The 23,742-nt window shown below is 38.0% G+C and overlaps 1 protein-coding gene across 17 annotated transcripts in view; it reads left to right on the top strand.

Annotated features, from left to right (window-relative positions):
* The window catches only part of NFIB (nuclear factor I B), a 269,957-nt gene that overhangs the window by 117,595 nt on the left and 128,620 nt on the right, over positions 1-23,742 (top strand). Inside the window, exons 3-4 of one of the 17 annotated variants that reach the window (XM_040655448.2) lie at positions 2,353-2,394; positions 3,113-18,555. The exons of the other annotated variants lie outside the window; for them this stretch is intronic. Coding sequence (XP_040511382.1) covers positions 2,353-2,381 — 29 coding nt within the window. The 3' untranslated portion in view covers positions 2,382-2,394; positions 3,113-18,555. Of the gene's footprint in view, positions 1-2,352; positions 2,395-3,112; positions 18,556-23,742 lie in introns of those variants that run through there. 17 annotated transcript variants of the gene reach the window in all.

Genomic DNA, 23,742 nt, shown 5'->3' with positions numbered 1-23,742 from the left:
GTGTTGCAAAGAATGCGTTCAGTTTCATATTACTTCTGTAAAAAGATGTTTGGCGTGTTCGGGAGCTATTCTGGTGTACTGGGTTCCCAGGCAACAAAACTAGAACACGTATGACTGAAGTACTGCAGACTCTCTAGACTGTAGACCTAATCCTGCAAATCCCTATTTACATAAATCCCACTGATTTCAAAGGGTCTGCACATGAGAAAGCAGGTTTTACAGGATCAGGCCATTCTTTCTAGAGACCAACATCTGTTGCACCAACTGTGATAATCTCAGGACTGTTAAAGAAAACTCTGAGGAAGCATTTTATCTGGCCTAAAAGAAAACAGCAAAAAAGTAACACTGTTTTCTGTTGCTATAAACTGGATTATTAGCAGAAGCAACTCCCTGTATATTATCTGTCTCTCCTCTGTTTTCCTCCTCTGCACTTTGATTTATGTGAGAGAAAAATGCTTTATGCAGCTGTGTGCTGTCACTGCTGTTCTTCACCTGTCTTGTATCGTGAGAAATATCTAGAAGCTGAAAAAGGCCTCTGGCTTACAGGTTAGCGACTCTCAGTGTCTCGTTTTTGGAGCTTTGGGAAACAGAGAAAGCAATATCTTCAATAAAATTTTGCGGAATTTTGGATCTTGCACTTTAAGCCTGTGCTAAGGTTCAGCTCTATCTGAATTAAGTAATGCATGCAAAGTGTTTGCTCAGTGTTCACTTTGGAATTGTGAATGGTCTACTGGTAAAACTTCAGGCAGATGCCCAAACAAAAGCAGCTGATGGTCGTGTTGGGATGAGTAGAGACCTCTTCCTTTGCTTTCCTCTAGGAAGAGGACATCTCTAGAGTTTTGGTAGCATTTGCTGGAGCTGGAGTTGAGTATCTTTTGTGACATCTTCTTGGATATCTGGTGTGGAAAGGACATTAGGCTACTAGCTTATCTGGCTCGATGCTGGGTCCTGTGGGCCTTGTTTTATTACACATGAGAGTAGGTGGAAGCACAGTGCTGGGCTCGTTTGACATGAAGTCTGGAGATTTCACAGGTATGTTTGCTACCTGCTTTGGGCCATACAGATAAAGGTAGAAAGGAGATACTAGTCACTGTGCCTTTTAACACAGATGTTACAATAAAACAGCTGTAGAAAACCTAAGACAAGGAGTTGGCAGGTGAGTTGAACCAAATTTGTGGGGAAGAGGACCCCCTCTGAAGTCCAAAAGCAGTTTGACTCTAGATCAGTGATGCAGCACATGCACAACAGGTCTATATTATCCCCCATGTTTTTGGATTCACTACATTTAAAATTTACAGTCAAGTCTACATGTGGCAAGGACAGTGGTCTAAGAATTGTATAAACTGTAAAACGGTCAATGAGATATTGCTACTCATGTCAATAGATCAGCAAGAGAAAGGAGCAAGATATCCAGCATTAGAAAGTCCTAGCTCACTGTCAGAATCTGCAGAGTTGGTGGACAGAGGTATGCTATCCCCTAAACCATAATATGTTCTTGAAACTTTCTGTGATAGTTTCAAATATTTCAGATCATTACATTTTCATCTCCCTGAAATCAGTCAAATAATGTTCAAAGCCAAATAGGCAAGGCTTTGTGGGTCTGCACGTTGACTGAGATGCGAAAGCTAGAACATAAATGGAGCCTTTGTGGAGCTCACTATTCAAGGATGGTGCTTTTATTCACAAGCAGTAACTTTACAGTATCTTTTCTTCTCGGTGTTTTCTCTGGTTATTACGAGCCAAGTTTCCTTAAATGCACAGGATTCATAATTAAGCAGATTTCTCCTTAGGGGGACAAATGCTTTTCAATAGATTTCTGCTCTAAGCCACTTCTATATTCACATTATATTTATTCCAATTCCTCTTCCTCCATCAGAGGTCCACATTTTGCTTGATGTTTCAAGGTGTGAAGTCATTTTGTATTATATCCTTAATGATTTTTAATATGGTCTCAACTGTTCCAATTTGCTCAGAACTAATCGCTTTTCTGAAGTGGAAAATCCTTTTTAGAGATGTAATATTGAGATCTACAGAAGTTGGGACCTATGCTAAATGTGTAACTTAAGTAAACTGAACAAAAATAGCTTAACAATCAAAGCAAAACAGAGAAGATTAAGTAACTAGAATTGACAGATATAAAGATCCAGAGAACAGGTCTCTGAGCTGAAGGCAAAATAACAAAACAAACAAACAGCAAAAAAACCCCAAAACCACACATTAATTTTCATAGGTCTTAATACCGAAGTTTTGGAAAAAAAAGAGATACAAAATTTCAGTAAATGTTTTTTTTTTGTTTTGTTTTGTTTTTTGTTTTTTTTTTTTTGCTGAACACAAATGTCCGGTTCTGCAAAGCTTTTGATGTTGTGTTACCTTCCAGTTAAGAATGAGTTCCAGGTATGTAACCTTCTGTGTTTCTCAATTTTTTTAATTAAAGAAATCACTTAAAGAATTACAATATGTTTCTGATCAATTTATCAGAAAACACCGTACTTACTTTGTGGCAACTACCCACAAAGTAAGGTAGAAGAAGGTAGGGAGTACAGAGGATCACCACTTGGTAGTGAATGGAGTTCTGTTCAGGCTGTACAATGGAGAGAAAGTCTGGAAATATATCTTTTTTCTTTATCTCTGTTGATATTTTTCACTGTGGTAGAGATATGAGATATAATTGTGGTTGGAGACCTCATGACCTCAGGCTTTGTCCTGAGGGCAGAAAGCATGTGATCTAAAATTGACAAAAGGAACAAAAAATAGTGACACTAATTTTCTTTGTGGTGATACTATCATCTTCACTTAATGTAATTAAATAATTCAGTCAGCAGATTTTTTAATGTTCTTATCTTTTATTTTTTAGAACTATACACAAAGCAAGTATTCTTAAAATAGCAAGTGTATACAGTCAGTCTATATGATTCTATGATTCTATGATTCTAACATAATTGCACACACAATTTCACTCCTTTTCTACTCCCTGACCCTTAAAGAATACCGTCAGTGCTTTAGGATCCCTGTTTAGCTATTGTTTATGTTAGCCTAAATCCAAATATTGTGACGTTTCTATTCCTTCTAGATTTTATTGGATGTTTTTTTGTTTTGTTTTTTGATATTCTAGAGCAACCCTTCCAGAATCTTGAAATATAGTATTACATCAGATTGCAACAGTTCAGAAAGAAGACAAAGCTGATTCTAAATAAGAAGAAAACTAGATGGTTCTGAAAAATAGTGATTTTTTTAAAATTTATGTTATTGTTGTTTAAATAATTCTTAGCAAGTGATTCTGCGTGACATCCTTCATGTCTTTCTAAACTGGAATTTCATATCACAGAACATCTATCGATATTTTCCATCAAAGCCGGTGCACCTTGTTATGTCATTATGATAACAGGATGTCCTGTCATCCTGCTGTGTTGAGGGGTTCTTGCTGAACACGAAGGCCTTCGGAATGCAAAAATTGTTGCATTCCCTCTTGAAATAACGTGCTGTCTCCTGGCTAATTGAAAGTGAAACAACAGATATTTGTTTGACCGTGATGCTTTATCTTGCTGTTTCTGGAAATGATTTTACACAGATCTGAAACTCAACCTCTGAGAGAATAAGGAATGTAGGTGTTCAAAACCAGTGTTCTCCTGTGTCTCAGTTCAGCAGCAAGCTCTGTGAGATACTCATCCCAGTTGTGATCATGGTGTATAGTGGTGTCTCAAACAATTTCTGTGGAGTCTGTATTCCAGCCTGAATTCTGTATTTCTCAGCACTCTATTGTTGTAACATGAAACAAATGATTAAAATGATTGTGTACATTCGTTTGTGATAGTTTATTCAGGACATACAACAGATGTGAATAAGAAAATATTTGTTTTCACAGGAATGAAAAGGCAGATATCTTCAGTTTCACATTTTTTTACAGCAACTGCTGTCTTTTTTTTTTCTGTCTCACCATTGGGACTAAAATCTGAATTCAGTGGAGAAAAACCATTCTGATACTTGGCCTTTTAAAACTTACTGTCTAAATACCTATCAAAGTATGGAAAGTAGCTAAGGCTTTGTTTTAGAAGAACAGATTTGTGTGAATCATAGTGAACACTTAGGCTTCTCAATCTTGATAGTTGGTTGCCAAAGCTTATTACTTCAGCCTAAACGGCAGGAGACTTTGTAGATAAGACAGTTATGATTTCAAATCTACTAAGAGAGGAAATGAAATAATTTTGATTACATTTTACTTTAGGTGAGAAAAAAAGAACATATATAAAAACCTAAAGGATAGTTTCATGGATTGTGCTGGAATGCCTGGTACTCTTGAGAGGCCAACAGATAGTGCTTGTTCTTATAATGCTGTCATTGTTACTGATGCAAATAGGATGATTTGTACAGTTCTCTGATCCTCACAAATTCTAGGACATTGCTGTGAACTCTCATTAGATTTGTCATACATCGTGGTCTTATTAATGAATTCAGAGACTTTTAAAAATGAGAATATCTGTTTCTGCATTTTTGAATTAAAAAGCTCTCGAGACAGCTGCAAGTTTTTGCTTTTGCCTGTCAAAGAGTGTAACTACATAGACTTCAGAAGCAAAAATATCTAAAAGTATTTCTCAGTCTGTAGTGTACAGATTACTATTTAGGTAATTTGCTGTTGGCTCATATAATCATACTAAATGCTGTCTTTAATGGACTTTTAAATTAAATATCTAATGATGAAAGTACGTGGTGGCACATAAGAAATGGTGCAAATTAGTAGTTCATTGATAAAAATGTTTGGGTAGAGTGAGCAGGTTTTTTTTTGCCAGCAGTTCAACCTCTCATTAGAAGCATGAAAAAAATTGCACAATTAAAGATTGTCTAGATTTTTAAGAAGCTATGTTTGGCCTCTGTATGCATTAGTTCATGTAAATGAAATGAACTTCTGGTCTACAGCAACTTAGTGTAATCCATAAGTGACCTCAATGCTCTTTGTGGCATGATCTTTATCACTGCCATGGTTGGCTTTCCATGTGGTGTCTTTATATGTTTTTGTCTCCTTTACCTATATTGTCAAAGCACAACTACTAGTTCTGTTTGGGCTCACTCATGGCCGCTTATCTCTGCGTAGTTTACAGAGAGAATTAAAAGCCAAAAGCTAAGATTACATCCATGTTTCTAGTTTAGAACGAGGCTAGGAAAATGAAGTGTGCTATTGATGCAGTACATCCAGTAAGAGTTACAGGGTAAAATCATTGCTATACATTCTTTTGGTTTTATAATAATTGTTACTTAAATTTGGTTTTGGGGGTTTTACCACTGTACGCTGTGTTTATACAACCGCATAAAGAGCACTTTTGTTCTGTTTTGTGACTTTTTAATTGTTTTATTTATTTACCACTGCTTCCTCAGCAAAATGGTAAATTGGAGATAATAACTCTCTAAAGCAACTTGGCATTTATGCTGTGTAGAACCAATGTAGATGGTGCAGCCATGTAAGCAGAGATATGTCAAGTACATCACCGTTCAGCTCTGAATTGGCATAACTGTCATAGCCACTGCTCTCTACCTGGTTTGCTTACTATTGTTTTTTAAACATATTTAAACTAGGCAGCTGCCTCTAAGGTTGAAATGAGTATAATTAAGACTAACATAAAAATGGTTTTCTTTAACAATTGAAGTCTTAACACTTGGGGATTAAATTCTATTGCACAGGTGCGTTGACAGGTATAATTATTTTTTGTTACTTGACAGTTACATGTGGATGCTCTTTGAGTATGTAGAATATAGCTCTATTTGTTGTGGTTCATGTTTCTTTGCCATAATCATGAGATTATTCAGATATTATTTTCTTTCTGAGGCAAACTTTAATCCAACACCTGAAATACCTACAACACGTGAAAGGATGAAAATCTTATATTCTTTTTGTTACAAGAGAAGTTTTAGCCAAATGCGGGGGAGTTCTGCAGGCACACCAAGAGACTTCTTGCTCCAAAGCTACTGTGGCCTAAGTCTATGTGACAGACAGCAAAAGATCTGTAAAAATACAGTCTGCATTGAAGGGATTAAGCAGGTTCCTTTAGGTCAAACCAAAGACAGTGGAAAAACTGAAACTCCCACATTCATTGTCTGTTTCCAATGTCCATTTAAATGGTCCATGTTACCGTGATCTCAGATATTGAAAGTTAGGGCTGGTATTTACCAGTACGCTTCCTGTTGGTTCTGTAAGACTCTACCAAATGCCCTCTTGCATTAAGCTTGTGTTACACAAGTCTTGCTGTCATCCAGCTGCAGAAGGGACGTGAGAAGTGCATTTTGAAGCACGTTTCTGGGTGCTGATTTGAAGTGTACTATCGCTGGGTATTTTTGTAACACAGTCCCAAAATTCTTGCATGAAGCAGGCTCAGTTTACCTTCCAGGGAGGTGCCTGGTGCTAATAAGGATTTGACAGTGGTTATCTTAAGAAAACCTGAAGCAATATTAGGATATATTTATACAATGTTTTGAAAGGAGACACAAGCAAACTTCTTTAGTCTCTGAGCCAGCCAAGCACGCTATAGCAACTACAAAGCACTCCCTTCTGGCCAGCTGACTCCTGGCAGTCATCTTGCATATGGCTGCCTACAAAATACCACATAAATATACCCATCATTTTAATAGCAATGTGAACAGAGGAACAGTCAGCACTGACCCCTCAACTAGCTCCTTTCCAAGTCAAGTGGTAGGGATGGGACAGGCTATGAGTTAAGGGTGGGCAATGGTGCTGCCCTTCAGATGCAGCCTGTGCCTTGGAGCACGCTCCCTTTGAAGCACCCAGCTGCCACTTAGCAATGTGGCCCACCCTGGTAACATGACCTAGCTCAGCAGCTCAGGGGTGGCTCCTGTTTATTATCTTCACTCTTCAGGAGACCTGGCTGCTGTTTGCAGGCAGAAGCAGGCTTTATTTTCCACAGTTCCTTGTTGTAGTGGTACCTCATTTAATTCAGTTTGTGGCCCCCCTCATTTTATTGGGATTTGTTTAAGACAAACAAACAACCAAAACAAAACAGAAAATGTAAGTTACCAATATTTCAAAGCACAATACTGTACTTTTATTGTGTTACGGATAGCTTTGATTTAAAAATTCTTAGCTTCTACTGGGAATGACTGCAGGGTATTGTTCCTTCTCTGCAGTCCTTAAATACTTTTGGAGATATGGAAAAGAATCTATCAGGATTTAATCTGCAGTTTCCTTCTGTTGTTACCTTTGTACTCTCCAAATACTCAACTTTCATTTAATGGAAAAAGTGTTTCAAAAATACTCATTGTCATAATAAAGTAAGAAAAATTATCTAAGATTGTTGAATTCCCCAGGAAGTGACAATGATTTTTCTCAATTTATATTTGTCATAGAATTTAATGTGGTCATTCTTTCTGGGGACTGAAAGGAGAGGCTCAGATTTAACATGTGTACCTTGTTAGCAATGTTTTGACAAATAGTAGCAGCTGTATAAACTAATCTTTCTATAGCTTTCACACATGGGACTCAATTAACAATGAGCCACTGTCAGTATCTAATCCTTTCTACCTTAAAAAAAAAAAAAAAGTTTCCTGGTTTCTGTACATTTTTCCATGTGTAACTCAACTATTATTCTTACTATAAACTGTGGAAAGTGACAGATTGTAAATAGATTGAGCTTGCATGATATTTTATATGTGATTTATAGAAGATGATGGCACTTGTGTTTATATTGCTGGTAAATTCAGATTGAAGTGAAGATTAAAGTCTGTTATTTGCAGAATGTTGTAATGATTGCAGAATCTAGAAGAAAGCTTTCTTTGAAATTCTTGTGCTTCAAGCTCTGCAGTGCAGAGAATCAAGGAGTATTGCCCTAGGTATGTCATTCAAGCTTGTGGTAGTGAGAAGAGGAAGAGCTCTGTGGGTGTTTGTTATGGTAAGCCCATGAGTTAATTGTATGTATTGTGAAAAAGTCTGTACTTACCTATGGCACAGTCCAGGTACAAGATTCTGACATTCCAAATAACTTTGCCTTTAACTAGTTTCCAAATAGAAGTTGAAATGGGTCCCTTCCAATGCAGGATATTCTGTGTTAGAGCCTTCTACAGTGGGACTTCTGGGATTATTGAAGTGTCACATTCATAGCAATTATAAATGCAATCTCTGTTTTAAACGTACTTGCTACTAGAACCTTCTATTTCAAATTCCTGAACTAGAATTATCTAAAGAGGGCATTCTGAAGTTATAGGGGCTTCTTGTCTTTGGCAAATGAATATGAAGATGATGAGGGAAATGAAGATAGAGCCCGAAGAAAAAGTCATGAGTTTTTTCTTTCATGGAATAAAACTTACGAAAAGCTTAAATTACTAAATTGAGGGTAGACTATTGTCACTACTTGCCAAATAGTACATGCTCGTGCATCTGTCTAATTCATATATGAAAGCCACAAACAGAAGCACATAATTTGGCACAGCACCAGAAGCATGCCTCGGCACACTTCTGGAGATTCTTCCAAATGACTTACTGATTCAAAAATTCTACACTGTTTGCCTGTGTGCATACAGTAAGTGTCTGGATAAACTTAGCATGAATGCTGCCAGAAAGCCACGTGCATTATTTTTGAATTGGGAATGGGGTGATTTTGTATCGCTGCCCATTTAGCAAGAGTTGTAGATATGTTGTGAAGTAGTTTTTATTTATTTATTTTGTGTGTGTGTTTGTGTATGTGTGTGTAAGGAGAGATGGTGTTTCCACTAACAGAAAATTCACAGAGACAATGCATGTTAAGTGGGCTGGTTATGAAGAACTCTTGTTAGTTAGAATCGCCTTTTTCTGTTGCTTTGTTTTCCATTTTTCTTTACACTTTCTCCTGAACTTTTAAAATAGGGATTTACTAATGCTTTAGTGACTGCAGGGTACAAATTCATCCATAAAATGAAATGCACATTCAAGAAATAACTTATTTTCCTCCCATAGTATCCATTATTTCTTATATTAATGCCCATAGGTTCCGGCATATTTTTTATTTCACAGTGAAGTCTTTCAAATATTCAGATAAATTTGTGGGTGCAATCCCATGAAACAGCTGATATCACTTCATTGATAGCTACTTCATAAAGAGGCCCTTCTCCAAGCCCGCTCTCCTCAGCAACCTTACATTGCCCTGGCCCCAATGGTTTTCTGTCTCACAACTTTGCTGATCTCTGTCTCATTCTGGCAGGAAGTATTTGGGTGGTGACGGGATGAACTTAGTGTGGGAGCTGATTTGGTGTAAAACATAAAATTTAAAAAACAGATGCAATTTTCTGATAGTTTGAAATATGTAAATTAGAAATATGATATATGAAATATGATAGTTTGAACAGTGTAACACAAGCACAAAATGATCAACTGTTGTTGCTGAAGAGTCTTGAGATTATCTTTTAAATGAGTAGTCTTGTTTACCTCATGCTTCATTGCCACTCTAGAAGTAAATATACAAAATACTAAGTAATTTATTCTGAAGCAGTTCCTGCAGCACGATTTACTTCTGTGGGCACAGGTGTTTTAGAAGTGCAAAAAGATGCTTTGGAAGACAGAAAGATGTTTTTTTTCCATCTTTCCGAAAGAAGTATTATGCAAAACTGGAATTAGGTGTAAATTAATAAATTTGCTAGGTTGGAAAAATTTTTTGGTGAACAAATATGTTTCTTGTGTTTACAAACAGAATGTTCAAGAAAGTGAGGTAGATGCATCTGTTTGTGCTTCATACTTGTGTCCATACTTCAGTAGAACAACATCAGACATCGTATAAAAGCCTACATAGAAATCTGTATTTTCCTTGATTTCAAAACCTTAGATATGGAAATACTGTTACTTGAGATTTTGCCTTCTATTTTTTTTTTATTGATGAGCAGAAAGTGTTCAAAATGTGATGAAACATGATTGATAAAAGACAACCTATGGCATAAGCTAAGCTTCTGGCTTTTTGTCTGGATGCTAGTCTGGGACAGGCAGGCTGGTACAAACTATTTTGTCACAAGAAGGAAAAAACAAAGCCTGTTTTGACTTTTCTTGGTATGACAGGTTGGCCTGGGTCAGCTACCAGGCCCCCATCCAGCCTTTTTCTCACTACTTCTCTTTAACAGGACAGGGGGAGAAAGAAAGAAAAGATAACTTGTACGTCAAGGTTGGCAGGGAGAGGTCAGCTGTGAGTTATCACCATGGGTAGACAGTCGCAACTTAAGGAATATTGAAGTATTTTATTGCCTATTATAGTGGAGTTAGATGGCAAGAAACAAAGGCAAAACTAAAATATCTTCCTCCTATCTCCCCCTTTGCACCAAGTTCATCTTCATTTCCAACTTCTCTACCTCCTGCTCCCCATGTGGCACAGGGAGAAGAGGAGGTTGTAATCGGTCTGCTCTGCTGCTACTTCCTCCTCAGGCTTTTCCTCTGTCCACAGTGGGTCATCCCCATAGGCGGTAGCTCTGTCTGGGCATGTCCGCCTGAGTCAACAATGGGTCCTCCACAGCTTGTGGTGTGAATGACTGTACCTGCGTGGTCTTCATGGGCTGCAGGGAAACACCGTTGAGCTCCTTGAGCCCCTCCTTCAAATGCTTCTCTGTCCTTGCTGTGTGCAGGGATGTTCCTCACACTGTTTTATTCCCTCTGTCCTCACTGTTCTGTGTGGTGTTGTCCTCCTTCTTAACCAACTGCTCTCAGAGGTGCCAGCAGCATGGCTGAAGGGCTGAGACATGCCCTGTGTTGGAGCCATTGGAGCTGGCTGGAGCCACCCATGCCTGGCGAAGGGCAGCTTCTGTATCTCTTCACAGAGGCCACCCCAGCAGCATCCCCACTACCAACACCTTGACACCTATGCCCAGTACAGTCAACATAAGAGGGTGTTCTTTCCTGTTGGAAGAAAACTCAGTTCATTATGTAGACAGTGGGTCATTCAGCCACCCCTTAATAGGTGATGAAGAAGAAAGTGAGACATTCTTGTTCGTCTTCCGTGGTTCCTCCAAAATAAGAATATATAAGATATATAAAGAATCTGATATATATTCTGCAAGAAACTTCTCAAAGGTGTATAAAGAAAACACTTCAACAGTTGCACTCAGCTTTGACCATGGTGTTCAAACATGGCTCTGTGTGTAAGAAGAATAAGACATCAGCAGTTTCTTCAGCTGAAGTTCTGGGTGAGCTTAGATCATGGATGTGTGAGTGAAATCTGTATTAGTGTGAGTAAACAGCCATTTGGCATCTGTGTGGGAAACTGTGGTTTGGTATTTCAGGACTAATTTGTTTTTTTCAAAACTTTTGACATAAAACTTTGCATTTGCCTACTTTCAAGATGTGTTCAGAGACTGCAGAACTAAATTCCACCATTCTTCATTCAGCACTCTTTTTTTTTCCCCTAAAAAAACAAAAACAAACAAACAAACAAACAACCCCCCCCCAAACAATAGAGAATCTCCAGTTAGTAGCATTATATATTTATTAGCCTTAAAATGGGAATAGGATTTTCTCTCTGTATGGAAAGCAGTTTAAAGTTAGATAAATAAGCACAGCTGCAAATGTAGCTAGTGTTCTACAGAAAAAACTTTGTACCAGCTCTTTGTGTGAGTACTCTCAGCTTGTACTGAGTGCCTTTGTGCAGGGAAGTTTATTGCATTAACTAAGTTTAGCAATACATTCAAATCATAGAAGACAGAAGCATCGCTAACTCTGGACAATACTGCAGTTGTTGCTCAGTATAAACATATCATTAAATGAAATACATGTTGAAAACAATACAAGATCCCCCCCCAAATAAAAGAGCTACTCTATTTTTTCACAGAATTACAGAATTGCAGGGGTTGGAAGGGACCTCCAGAGTTCATTGAATCTAATCCCTCTGCTAAAGCAGATTCCCTAGAACAGGTTGCACAGGTAGATGTCCAGACAGGTTTTGAATATCTCCATAGAAGGAGACTCCACAACCTATCTGAGCAACCTGCTCCAGTGCTCTGTCACCCTTACTATAAAGAAATTCTTCCACATGTTTGTATGGAACTTTCTGTGTTCAAGTTTTAGGCCATTATTCCTTGTCTATCACTGCACATCACTAAGAAGAGTCTGGCCTCATCCATTTGCCTCCCACTTTTCTTTACATATTTATAAACATTTATCAGATTCCCTCCTTGGTCTTTTTCCCCAGGCTGAACAGACCCAGATTACTCAGCTTTTCCTAATGTGGGAGAGGCTCCAGGTCCTTTATTTGTGGCCCTCCCCTGGACTCCTTCTAGGAGATTCCTGTCTTTTTATAACTGGGAGCCCAGAGCTGGACACAGTATTCTAAATGTGGCCTCACCAGGGCAGAATAAAAGGGGAGGATCACCTCCCTTGACCTGCTGGCCACATTCTTATTAATGCACCCCAGGATCCCATTGGCCGCCTTGGCCACAAGGGCGCACTGCTGGCTCATGGCCAACCTGCTGTCCATCAGTACCCCCAGGTCCTTCTCTGCAGAGCTCCTCTCCAGCAGGTCATCCCCTAACCTGTACTGATGCATGTGGTTATTCCTCCCCAGGTGCAAGACTCTACACTTGCTCTTGTTAAACCTCATCAGGATCCTCCCCACCCAACCCTCCAGTCTGTCCAGGTTTTGTTGAATGGCAGCACAACCTTCCAGTGTGTCAGCTACTCCTCCCAGCTTTGTATCATCAGCAAACTTGCTGAGAGTGGACTCTGTCCATTCATCCAAGTAGTTGATGGGGGATGTTGAATGAGACAGGACCCAGACCTGATCGCTGGAGAATGCTGCTAGTTACAGGCCTTCCACCAGACTTAGTGCTGCTGATGACAACCTGCTGAGCTCTCCCAGTCATCCAGTTCTGTATCCACCTCATTGTCCACTCACCTGTGCCACACATTCTAAAAGTTTTGTAACAAGAATGTTGTGGAAGATGGTGTCAAATGCCTTGCTGACGTCAAGGTATACAACATCCACTGCTCTCCCTTCATCTACCCAGCCAGTTATGACATCATAGAAGGTCACCAGGTTAGTCAAGCATGATTTCTGCTTGGTGAATCCATGTTGTCTACTCCTGGTAACCTTCTCTTCCAATTGCTTGGAGAAGGCATCCAAAACAAGTTGTTCTATCAGCTGTCCAGGGTTGGAGGTGAGGCTGACTGGCCTGTAGTTTCCTGGATCCTCCTTCTTACCCTTTTTGAAGGTTGGAGTGACATTGGCTATCGTTTGGTCTTCAGGCACTTCTCCCATTTGCCAAGACCTTTCAAAGATGATAGCGTTTCAGCAGTCACCTCTGCCAGCTCCCTCAGCACAGGTGAGTGCATCCCATTGGGACCCACAGATTTCTATGTGTTTATTTTGGCTAGATGCTAACTGATCAGATCCACCTCAACCAAAAGAAAGTCTTCTTTTCCTCTCTCTCTTACCTCCAGAGTCTGAAATTCCTGAGAATTTTTCTGTGTAAATGCTGTGGATGTGCTGCTGAAGAGAGAACATAGCTGTTTATAGGCCATCCATTTTTGAGATTTTAAATTTCTAAAAACTTATTTGATCTAAAACTCCATTGAAAACTCTCAGAATAAAATTCAGGCATGTTTTTCCTTGAACGTCTAGAAGAAGAAATAATTTCCCCAGTTGTATGTTTGTGAGGTTGACAACCATGAACAGAACTGGGAGTAAGAATTTACAAGTGCATCGGAAATGACATGACAATTTACGTTATTCTTAGTGTCATTATGCAGTTATAGGATCACAAAAATGCATAAAAAATCATAAAAACAATTTTTATATGTATCCCTAACTTCAAATGAGGAAAAATATTTTCTGAAGCTGAATTTCTATAAAAATAATTGTTAAGACCAACACCTGGCCTAACTTTCAATTTTAATTTATTCAGTAATTAATAATTTTTGGTGTCAGATAATGAATGCAATACACACTTGTTTGGAATTCTACAAAGATTTCTCAAATTTTCAGTTTATTCTTATGTTGCACGCATTAATTCATAGTGTAAAGTGTCTGACTTAGCTCCTGTCTGTCAATGTAAGGAATTTGGGTTGTGTACAAACAGTTCTCTGAGAACCTGGGTCATGTTCTTCAGTTTCATTGGTGAGTTCCTCATTAAACCCCGCTTGAATGGAGGTCAAAGGCAAAACTCCTTTGGACATCAGAAGCTACCTCAGCTTCTCAGCTCCTAAACTATAGCTCGTATTACATTTGCTTATCTTCCAGTTGTGGTAAGGTTTAATCATGCTTGTAAGACACTTTGAAGCACTTGGACAAAAAGTGCTGTGGTGGTTACCAGCATAAAATCTGCAGTTCTCTGTGGTTAGCGCATTGTGCTGTCTTGGAGATTGCAGTATCACCTTGTTACTAAAATAGGAAATGACTGTGGTATTTCAGAGGCTGTGGTTTTGGAACTGTCAATAAATGCTGATATATATGTATAAGAGTCCAGAAGCCATGGACTAAGTTTTTCCTAGTGTTCTGTGTTCTCTTCTGGCTTCCTGACTTGGTACAAGTTTTTCAGGTTTGACCCTGACAATATTTATTTTAATCAGAGGGAGAGAAAAATGTATTTTTTCTTGAAATCTGTGAATTTAAAAAGAAAAGATGGTGTACTCTGATGAACTAGGAAAAGAGATGAGGTTGTGTTCTTGTGTCAATTAAGAACATCTTTGTTTTCAGGGGTTTCATTCTCAAAATATAAATCCAGTAGCTTTGTACATGCGGTGTTCACAGTTATGCCTAAAATCTTTAAAGGGAGTAACAAATCCTTTAAGTCAGCTGAAGGCTGGAGGAGGAGGGGAAAGGGATGCTGCCATATCCCAAAATGTGTCTGCAGTTCTGAGTAAAGCATGGATGTGTCACTCCCAGCAAACTGAGCCCAGCCTCTTTGTTGCACAGACAGAGAGGAAGAAGTATCCCACAATGGGTGGTGTAGTCTAACAGAAGACAACTGTTGGCAGTGGTGCCACATTTGGCACTTGCGGAGTTTTGGTTTGGCTTAGTGACAGCCAGCTACATTGCTTTTTAAAATAATTTTGGCACCCAGCACCAGAAACATACACCCTGTTGGTATAATCTGTAGTTGAGCATGGTTCAGAACAGAAATAGAAAGTGTAGTTAACAGGCAAGAACAAAGCGTTATCTACCCATGGTGGATCCTCCTCATCTTTGGTATGTACGGGATCTGTTTCAAGGAAGCAGAGTTTATGAAAACATGAAAAAAATTGGACCCTTGGAAAATTTTCCTCTTCGTTCTGCAGGGACAGGGCTGTGCTGGATGTCCCTTTTTTCCAGTGTCCTGTAGTTCAGTAGCGGGCTGCCACAGGGCTGGCTTGTGCAGTATTCCTTCCAAGCACTGTTGTGGTTGGAGCTCACGCTAATTAATGATACTGAGCATGGCCAAGTGTCAGTCTGAAAATGGTGAAAACTGCCCCCAGATGATTAGGCACTAGTACTATCATTAACCAGTTAAAATTTGAAGTATTTTTTTCTTTCTGTCAGAACTGCCTGCAGAGGAATGTGGTCTCACTGGTGTAAAAGAGGAGATTGAGGGTTTAGTCTGGTTTCTGGTGAACTGATGTCTGTTTTTCAGAAAAGTGCTGCTGAAATGGATGATTATCTCAGCAGAGAAACGGAAGAATGAGTAGGCATGGCTAACTGAACAGTTGCTTCCCCCTTTAATGTGGCTCCTTTAGAAAGATATTAAGGCACATTGATAGATCAGTGAGAGGAAACTGTACTGCCCCTGTTTATGCACGGTTTGCTCTGTAGCTGGGGGATTGAAGCCATTAGCAGGCATGTTCCATGTGCTACTTTTTTTTTTTTTTTTCCACCTCTCCACCCACACAAAATCAGAGTAAACTGGATATGTAATGCAGTTGCTCCTTTTCTATTAAATCAAACTGCTGTAGGAAATGTGAGATATCAGGAGTACTGTACACATTTTCACAATGAATAGCTACAAATAAGGAAACGTTTGCAGTACTGTCTCTGATTGTTCAGTTTACGAGTCACTTACCACACAGGGGCAACAGATGGATGGACAGATAAAGGAAAGAAGTTCAGTGTTGTTCACAGCAGTAATGTTCCTCACCAAAGATAGGAGAATTAAAAGTTTTCAGCATAAGCCATTACAAATGCACAAAGTGGCACTTATAAAAACGATCTATCCAACTGAAGGAGGAGGAGAACATGTATAAAATCAGGAGAAACTTGGCAGAATGTTATGGGATCGTAATTGCTCACTCTGTCTTGTCACAGGTTTTTAGATAAATCTAAAGAGGAACAAGTAATCACTGAACTTTCTCTTTTCTTTTGTTCTTTCTTGTCTTTTTTTTTACTTACTTTCTTTTTTTCCCTTGGATCCATGTTAACATTATTTCTGCTAACAAAATCTGCAGATACAGATGCTTCTGAGCAGATTTGCGTGGCTGTGAATTTTATTTGTTTTGTTTCTTGATTCTTACACAAAATGTCCATATGTCCACTCTATCCATATAAGCACTTTCTTGATCAGGCAGCTTTGCGCCTTTAGATGTGATCTGGAATTCATTGGCTTATCTCTTTAATGCCATTGGAGGTGAAAAAAAGGCTGTTTCCCTCTTGCTAATTATGGTGAAGTGCCACATTATGTTATACTGTAGTTAACAACCTCAGGGGCGCCAAGAACCTCTAGCTTTGCCTCTTGGGAGTGGAACTTTTCCTCTTTAGCTCAGCTCCAGGAAACTTGAACATTTGTGTTTTCAAGACCACATACCATTGGGAAGGAAGTAGGGGTGGAGATGTGTGCAGAGATTAAGTGGATACAAGAGGCAGTGTACTTTGTAAAGATCTAGGAACTGCAGGATTTTGAGAGACACACTCTCTCTGGCATGCCCTTTGGCATTTTTAAGAGTTTAGTGACAACGTTGCTCCATCTAGTAACCTGCCAGAAAATTCCATGCAAAACTGTTTTTCATGTGGCGGTGTCACAGACGACACTTTTGTGCATACCATTCCTGTCTTGAACTTTAGCATATATAACGTGTACACATTATATGTGCATGTGTGCGAGTGCATGAGCTTTCATATACACTAGCCATGCTTTATGGAATTCATATTTGTTATTCATCATGGTAAAGGAATCCCATAACTGTGGGAACTAGTTATTAAAAAATAACTAAAAATATTTTGACCAGTTTAACATTAACTCTTCCCACTCTGACACTGTGCTTGCAAGTTATAGTCCTGTAAGTTTTAAATGAGGACACACAGATTCTGTGCCTCTGCTTACTTTGATGGGATAATATACATAAAGACTTAGGATGCAATCCAGATTGACTAGATATTTTGTATCTCGTGGCATCACTCAAATGTCTTCTGTTTTACTCACAGTTGTAAATTCAATTAACAGTGTACCAGTTAAGAATAAATTTTCCTTCTATATCCTATTATAGACTCCACATGTGTTAACTCAGGGCCAGTGTGCGTTCTCTAGTCATGCTTAGATGCTTTTGAAAGGTAACATGTCCTACAGCATTATGTACTTTGTGAGCTCCTGCAATAAGGAAAGCAGTACATTCCTGCAAATTGAATTGGTTGTGTTGATAGCTGTGAAAAAGAAAAAACAAGTCCACAACACTCAGCATCTGCATAGGTAATGTTTTTCCTTGTTATTGTACAATCCATTAACCTAAAGTTGGTGAGAATCCTGTGTGCACCATGCTCTTTATTTCTTTGAGGGCTCTTTTTTCTGTGACATGAAGGAGCAACATGTGCATGTGGATCAGATGGGGCAGGAGCAGGCTGCAGGGATGGCAACGCAAGCAGCCAGAGATTATGAGCATGGCAGGGAGGAGAACACATAGTTTTTCTGTCTACAGGCTTGATCCTACTGCCAATTTTTTTTTTCATAGGCTTCAGTATCAACACGTCAAATCCACAGTGAGGAGGATTTCTCAGGAAGTGGAACTTTGGGGAAGGCTGAATGTGAGACTCATCGTCTCACGCATATGAAGTAGTGCAGAACCGCCTGCTAGCATGATGAATGTATCTCCTCTTTCTGCTTTATTTTGGCTCTGCAGTGCTGACATGTCCAAGAGATAATAATTTATTTTCTAAAATAAGTATCATTTTCCTTATTTGGAAAAAACAAAACAAAACAAAACAAAAAACACCCAACACTTTTAAATATTTACTTTCTTTTTACACATCTCAACTTTAGGCTGAATGAAAAAGTTGGATAAATGGAAAGAATTATTTTCCTGAATTGAAAAAATAAATAATTGAAGTAAAAACAAGTAGGGCTGGGTAGGTAAAATGAGGTTCCAAGATGATTTTCTCAATAATTAGCATATATATTACTTAAAAAATATGAAGAGGGCAGAGGACAAGTATTGTCTTGTCTGAAAGTTAACTTTACTGCATTTTTTTTCATCGGAAATAATGCTGGAGGTCTTCATTTCACCATGCTGCTACTAACACAAAATAGATACTAATGGGTAAAATGTTGTATATGTAGCTGACCTGTAACAAGCAATATAGTTTTGTATTTCATAGATTATTTAGAAAATATTATCTGTCCATCTTACTGATTAAAAAAAAAAAAAAAAAAAAAAAAGGTAGAGATATTTCTAAAGGGTGTACTCCTTGTGACAGAGAAGTTATGCAGCTATTCTGTGTGCTGTTCTGGAGGTGCTTTTGTTGAAGAGTATGTTGGGATTACCAGAAGATAAACATTTTTCCAGTATTTATGTATTTAGTACCTGACTTTTTTTATTCCTTATACACCTTTATAATTACACTTTTATAACCTTATACACCCTACATGAACGTATTAATAGTTTGTTTACTTGTAACCTGATTTTGCTAACAAAATAGCCTGAGAATTACTTAGAGTCAATTAGTCTTGTATTACAATTTTCATCTTAAAAATGCATTCAAAAGCAAAGTGCGTGGTGAGATGACTTGCTGTATCTTATAGTGAACAGTGTGAAAAGTCGTTATTTGTTTCATAAAAGTACAGTTAAGTACAGAAAATGCACACCATGTCTACAGATACTGGAGACCTCTAGAAGTATGGCAAATTAATGCATGGTTTCACCTTTTCAGATGAAGCTGTACTTGCGACTTAAAGAATGAGACTTTCATCTACCCGAATTGTGGCATCATGACCATCTTTGATAACTGGATTAATAGGCAGTATCTGAATATGAAGTATGCTAGTGATTTATCCTTAACAGTCAAAGCTTAGTGGGTTGAGACAGAGTTAGAGAGAGTTTATCTTAGAGTTCAGTGCTTTGCCTTTTTTTTTTTTTCTGTGCTATTTTCCCTACCTTAGTCCTTGATAAGTCTGAAAACACAACTAAAGATACGTTTGTTATATTAGGAGTAATGGAATTCTCGGGGAAAAAGAAGATATGATATATGTACCTCTCCCGCCAGGTTCATATGGAAACTTAGAGAAACAAGGTTTCCCATGAAAGGGTATGCTGATTTACAGTCCTGCTGTGAAGAGCACTGTGTTAATATGTTTTTCTTTTCTTTTACTTCACAAAGCCCATACAGAGGTGTAGAGATGAGTTCTGCAGGAATGTTTTATCCAGTCCCAGCTTCTGTCCTTTAGATTTTTCCTTTGGGATGTTAATAATACGTGTTTTTTTTTTTTTTATTTTTATTTTTTATTTTTTATAGCTGAAAGGTTATATATTTTTATTCCGGAACTTTTTGCTTTACGTTTCCCTCCCTGAATGTGGAGTGTGTTTATTTCTACATACGACAAGTCTGCAGTCGTGTGTTCTTTCTGAGTTGTAATGGCTCAGATGTCATAATTAATTTGATGAGCAGGTGGGGGTTATTAGCCTTGTGCTTCACTTGCTAATAGCTGCACAGCTTTTCTAAAGTACTCTTTCAACTAAGGAGGCATTTCTTCACACAGAATAAACAGTGCAGCACAAAAGCCTCAGTTAGATAACTATCCATGGGTTTGAAAAGCTGCCAAGCAGATGTTGTTATTGGAGCGGGCCCAGACGAGATTGGGCAAGGCAGATGCGAGATGGGGGAGGAGGTTACACACAGCCAAGGCACTTTCTCTGCAGTGGCTGGAGAATGGGAGGCTGGAGGGGAGGTGTCTTCCCATAAACCAGATCCGTAGATTGCTGGTCTTGTGCTTGTTCCTAAAGATCCACCCTCTGACTGTAAATAAATGGGGAGGAGACCCCCTCCCCCTTTGTCTTAATATCCATATGGGAATGAAACCGAATGTTCATCCAGCAGTCAGTGACTTCTGGTTTGCATTAAATCGGCTGTGTGCAAGTTTTGAAGGGCCTACAGAGAATTTGCTTCATACCTATCAACATATGTAATGAACATGACTGCGCTGACATTTACCAGAACTCTTAGGCCCTGCTTTATTACTATAAATTAGGCTGTGCAAATTTAAGACAAAATGCTGTTTTGTTTCCTGTCACCTCTCAATATAGGCTTCTTTTTTTCTGATGAGTTTTTTTTTTTCCTTAATTAAACATTAAAAAATATCAAATAGCAGCCTATTTTTCTTTTTCATAAGGAAGTACTCAATGAAAACCCATTGCATTTTTATGCAAGGGACATTAGACTGAAAAAAAGGCTTTTTGATCTGTCCTTTACCCTCTCTAGATTTTTTTTTACTTGGTGATCTCAGGCTTTTAAGAACACATCTCTCTGTCTCTCTCTCTCGATTGCATTGTATAATCCCATTTTTCTTTGACTTGATCTCAAGCCAATGGTCTAGGGCTTTATTGCTGAGGGATAATTTTTGATAATGGGCTATTAAAACACTTGGAGCTTCCATCCTGTCTTTCAAGTCTGTGTACACATAGATTGTTTTTCTGTGGAGAAAAAAAATCCCTCAGTTGGCAGAAATCAATGGATTGTGTGTAAGTATAGTATAAATGACTTAAAAGATACTGTTTAAACTAAATATGACATGAAAATATCCTAAGACCCCGATGACTGTACTTCATAAAAAGTGATGTTGTGAGGCCTTTATGTACGTGTTTTATTTGTAATCTGACATAATATTTTGCTGTTTCTTTTGCAGACAGATAAGTAAAGTCTCCTTAGCCATAGAAATTCACTGCTACATGGCACGATATACAAGTCATGTAACATTTCATTGCCATTTAAAATGATGTTTTAAGAGGTCAGAGTTTAAATCACATATTCTACACAAATATGTACACTTATGGATTTAGGATGAGTTTGAATTGCAAACTTTGATAATCTTCAGTAGATACCTAAGAGTCATTCAAATGTAGAGCAAGAGTCTGTCTACCTGGATGTTCTTTTTACTGTCTTAGATATGATTTTTTTTCAGTCTGAACACAGTAGATCTATTTTTCATTTCATAAATTTTTACACAATTCACATTTTAGTGCTAAGTATTTGTATTTGACCCATTAATGCCATTCAAAATGCATGAGTATTAGTGCTTCTGTACTGCGAGTTCTTTTTTGATGATTAGGAATATACAGTTGATTGCCTTCTACAGCATACATCTAGAATGGTAGAAAAGTATAGGCTGGTTTAACAGGTACACTTGAATTCAGAAATACAGATCGTTTAAGCAACAGTTTAATCTCTTGAAATCATGGCTGCCTTTAATGTTGTTCTGTCTTTAATTCCAGAACATTTTTATAGCTACTGATTTCACATTTAGATTTAAAAAAAAAAGATAAAAATGGAAGTTGTTATTTCCCTCAAAAACAGTTACATTTGAATACAGTTATGCACAAAAAGGTATCCCTGACTACGGGCCAAGAGCTCCTCTTTTTTGTGAGGGAGAGCTCCTTGATGCTGTGATCCAAGAGCCCTGTTAACCTTGAAGTGTATCATTTTTCTTTGTGCCTCTTCAGCAAGTTGACGGAAGCTTGAAGACTCGTTGAAAACCTTATCCCTTCAGGATTTACATAGAAACTGGTGAAATACAATTAAAAAAAAAAAAGAGAGAGAAAACAAAATACAGTGTGTTTCAGTGTTTCAAAATTAAATAGCCTAAATATTTTAATGAGATAACAGGAAGGCGCAGTTTCTATACACGTTCATGCTGCAAACAGGTTGACCCAGAAGGAAACATTTGGTTTTGTCACTTTTCTTGTCAGTCCAGGAAGCTGAGGTTGTAAGAGTCCCCATACATCAATTCTTTCCTTCAGGCATTAATTCCACTTTTTCCACCTGCTTGACTCCCTTAATTGGCAAGTATCAGATGTGAACACCTAGATGCTGGTCCTTGAACTGTTCCACAATAGTGCTAGTTTCATGTCTCATTCTGACTTACTCAGGAGTGTACATAGGACTATGACATGTCTTCCGTCCAGGCCTGATTAGAAAAATAAATAAATCAATCTAACTACTGATAGAAAATCCGATTGTAAGGCAAGCAATTCACTTTTTTCTTCCTCTCAAAAAACAACAGTAATTTGCACTCAGATTGTTCACTAGAACAAAAAACTCAGCCTGGAAAGAGTATTTACTGAACATTTTCCTGCTAACTGCATTATACAGTTTCATTACAACTACTTTTTTTTTTTTTTTTTTTTATCTTTCCAGTTTTGAAGTTAGTGAGAATTTTGTCTGATCAAGAAATAAATGAGAAAAAAAAAATCTTACTATCTGGTCAGTTCATACTTACAGTTTTCTAACAAACTGAATGATTACCTGTATATTTACAACATGATTCCTTGCTTTTCTTGGTAGTCTTCCAGTTTCCCTGTTGCACAGTATGTCACAATCACAAGGAATAAAGTGAACCTTAAGGTACGTTACAATAATTGTAACAGTCCCTCAGTGACATGTCTGGTTTCTCAACAGTGTTCTAAGGAACTGTCGGGAGGTAAAATAAGAAGTCTCTTCACAGATAAAACTTCAAATACATTTATTTTATTATATTTATTCAAGATAGCTGTTGCCATCTCTGTGATAAATTTGAACAGTGCTGCTTGAATAATGGCATGTGGAGATGGTCATCAACGGTGGTGCTACATTTTTGATCTATCTCTCTTTCAGTAGTTTCTGGAGCTGATCATTTTCATGTAAGACTTAAAAATTTCTTCAATGATAACACATGCAGATACAATGGGAGAGATGGAATATGGTAGATGGAGCAAAGTATAATCATGTCATTTACAAATATGATAAAAAGTGACCTGGAAAAGTAATTAACAGATGATAACAGAGAACAAGCTGGAGGCGGCAGCAAGTGTTAACAGGTTATATGTAGACATACAAATCCCGAGTAAGAGATTGATAACATTTTAGCTTTCTCTGGTCCTAAAGAAGTCACTGATACTGGGGTTAGTTACAACAACTGTGCTTCCAGAAGAATGGTTTTTAAATGCTTTGTTAAACTTTGCTTGGAGTAGCAGTTTACCAAGTAGTTAAAGACAACCTTTAATCAGCAGCATTTTGAAAGGAGCAAGATAATTAATTGGGCTTCCACTATTTTTTTTTTTTTCATCATTATCTTGTTTGTTTTTCTGTCTAGGACCAGAAATGCTGAAATACTTCAAGTCAGTCATTTTTTACACTATTTCTGCTCCACTTGGAGAAAGAATGTATTGGCTTGATCCTGTAAAATTCCTAGTCCAGCAGTTCCTGAAATACCTCCTGAAAAATGAGGTGAAGGACTAATCTGCAAAAGAAATTTTTACTGGTTGAATAATGCTAATTAGAGGATGAGACTGCACAAAATCTGTAGTCTGTACTGAGTTCAGCTGCAGAAACATGTTTGTTTTGTCTGGTGTTCTGTTGCACTTCTTTAAGTTGAATA

Source organism: Gallus gallus, chromosome Z, assembly GCF_016699485.2.
Source record: "Gallus gallus isolate bGalGal1 chromosome Z, bGalGal1.mat.broiler.GRCg7b, whole genome shotgun sequence".
Lineage (NCBI taxonomy): Eukaryota > Metazoa > Chordata > Aves > Galliformes > Phasianidae > Gallus > Gallus gallus.
This window is presented reverse-complemented; position numbering and strand designations above follow the sequence as displayed.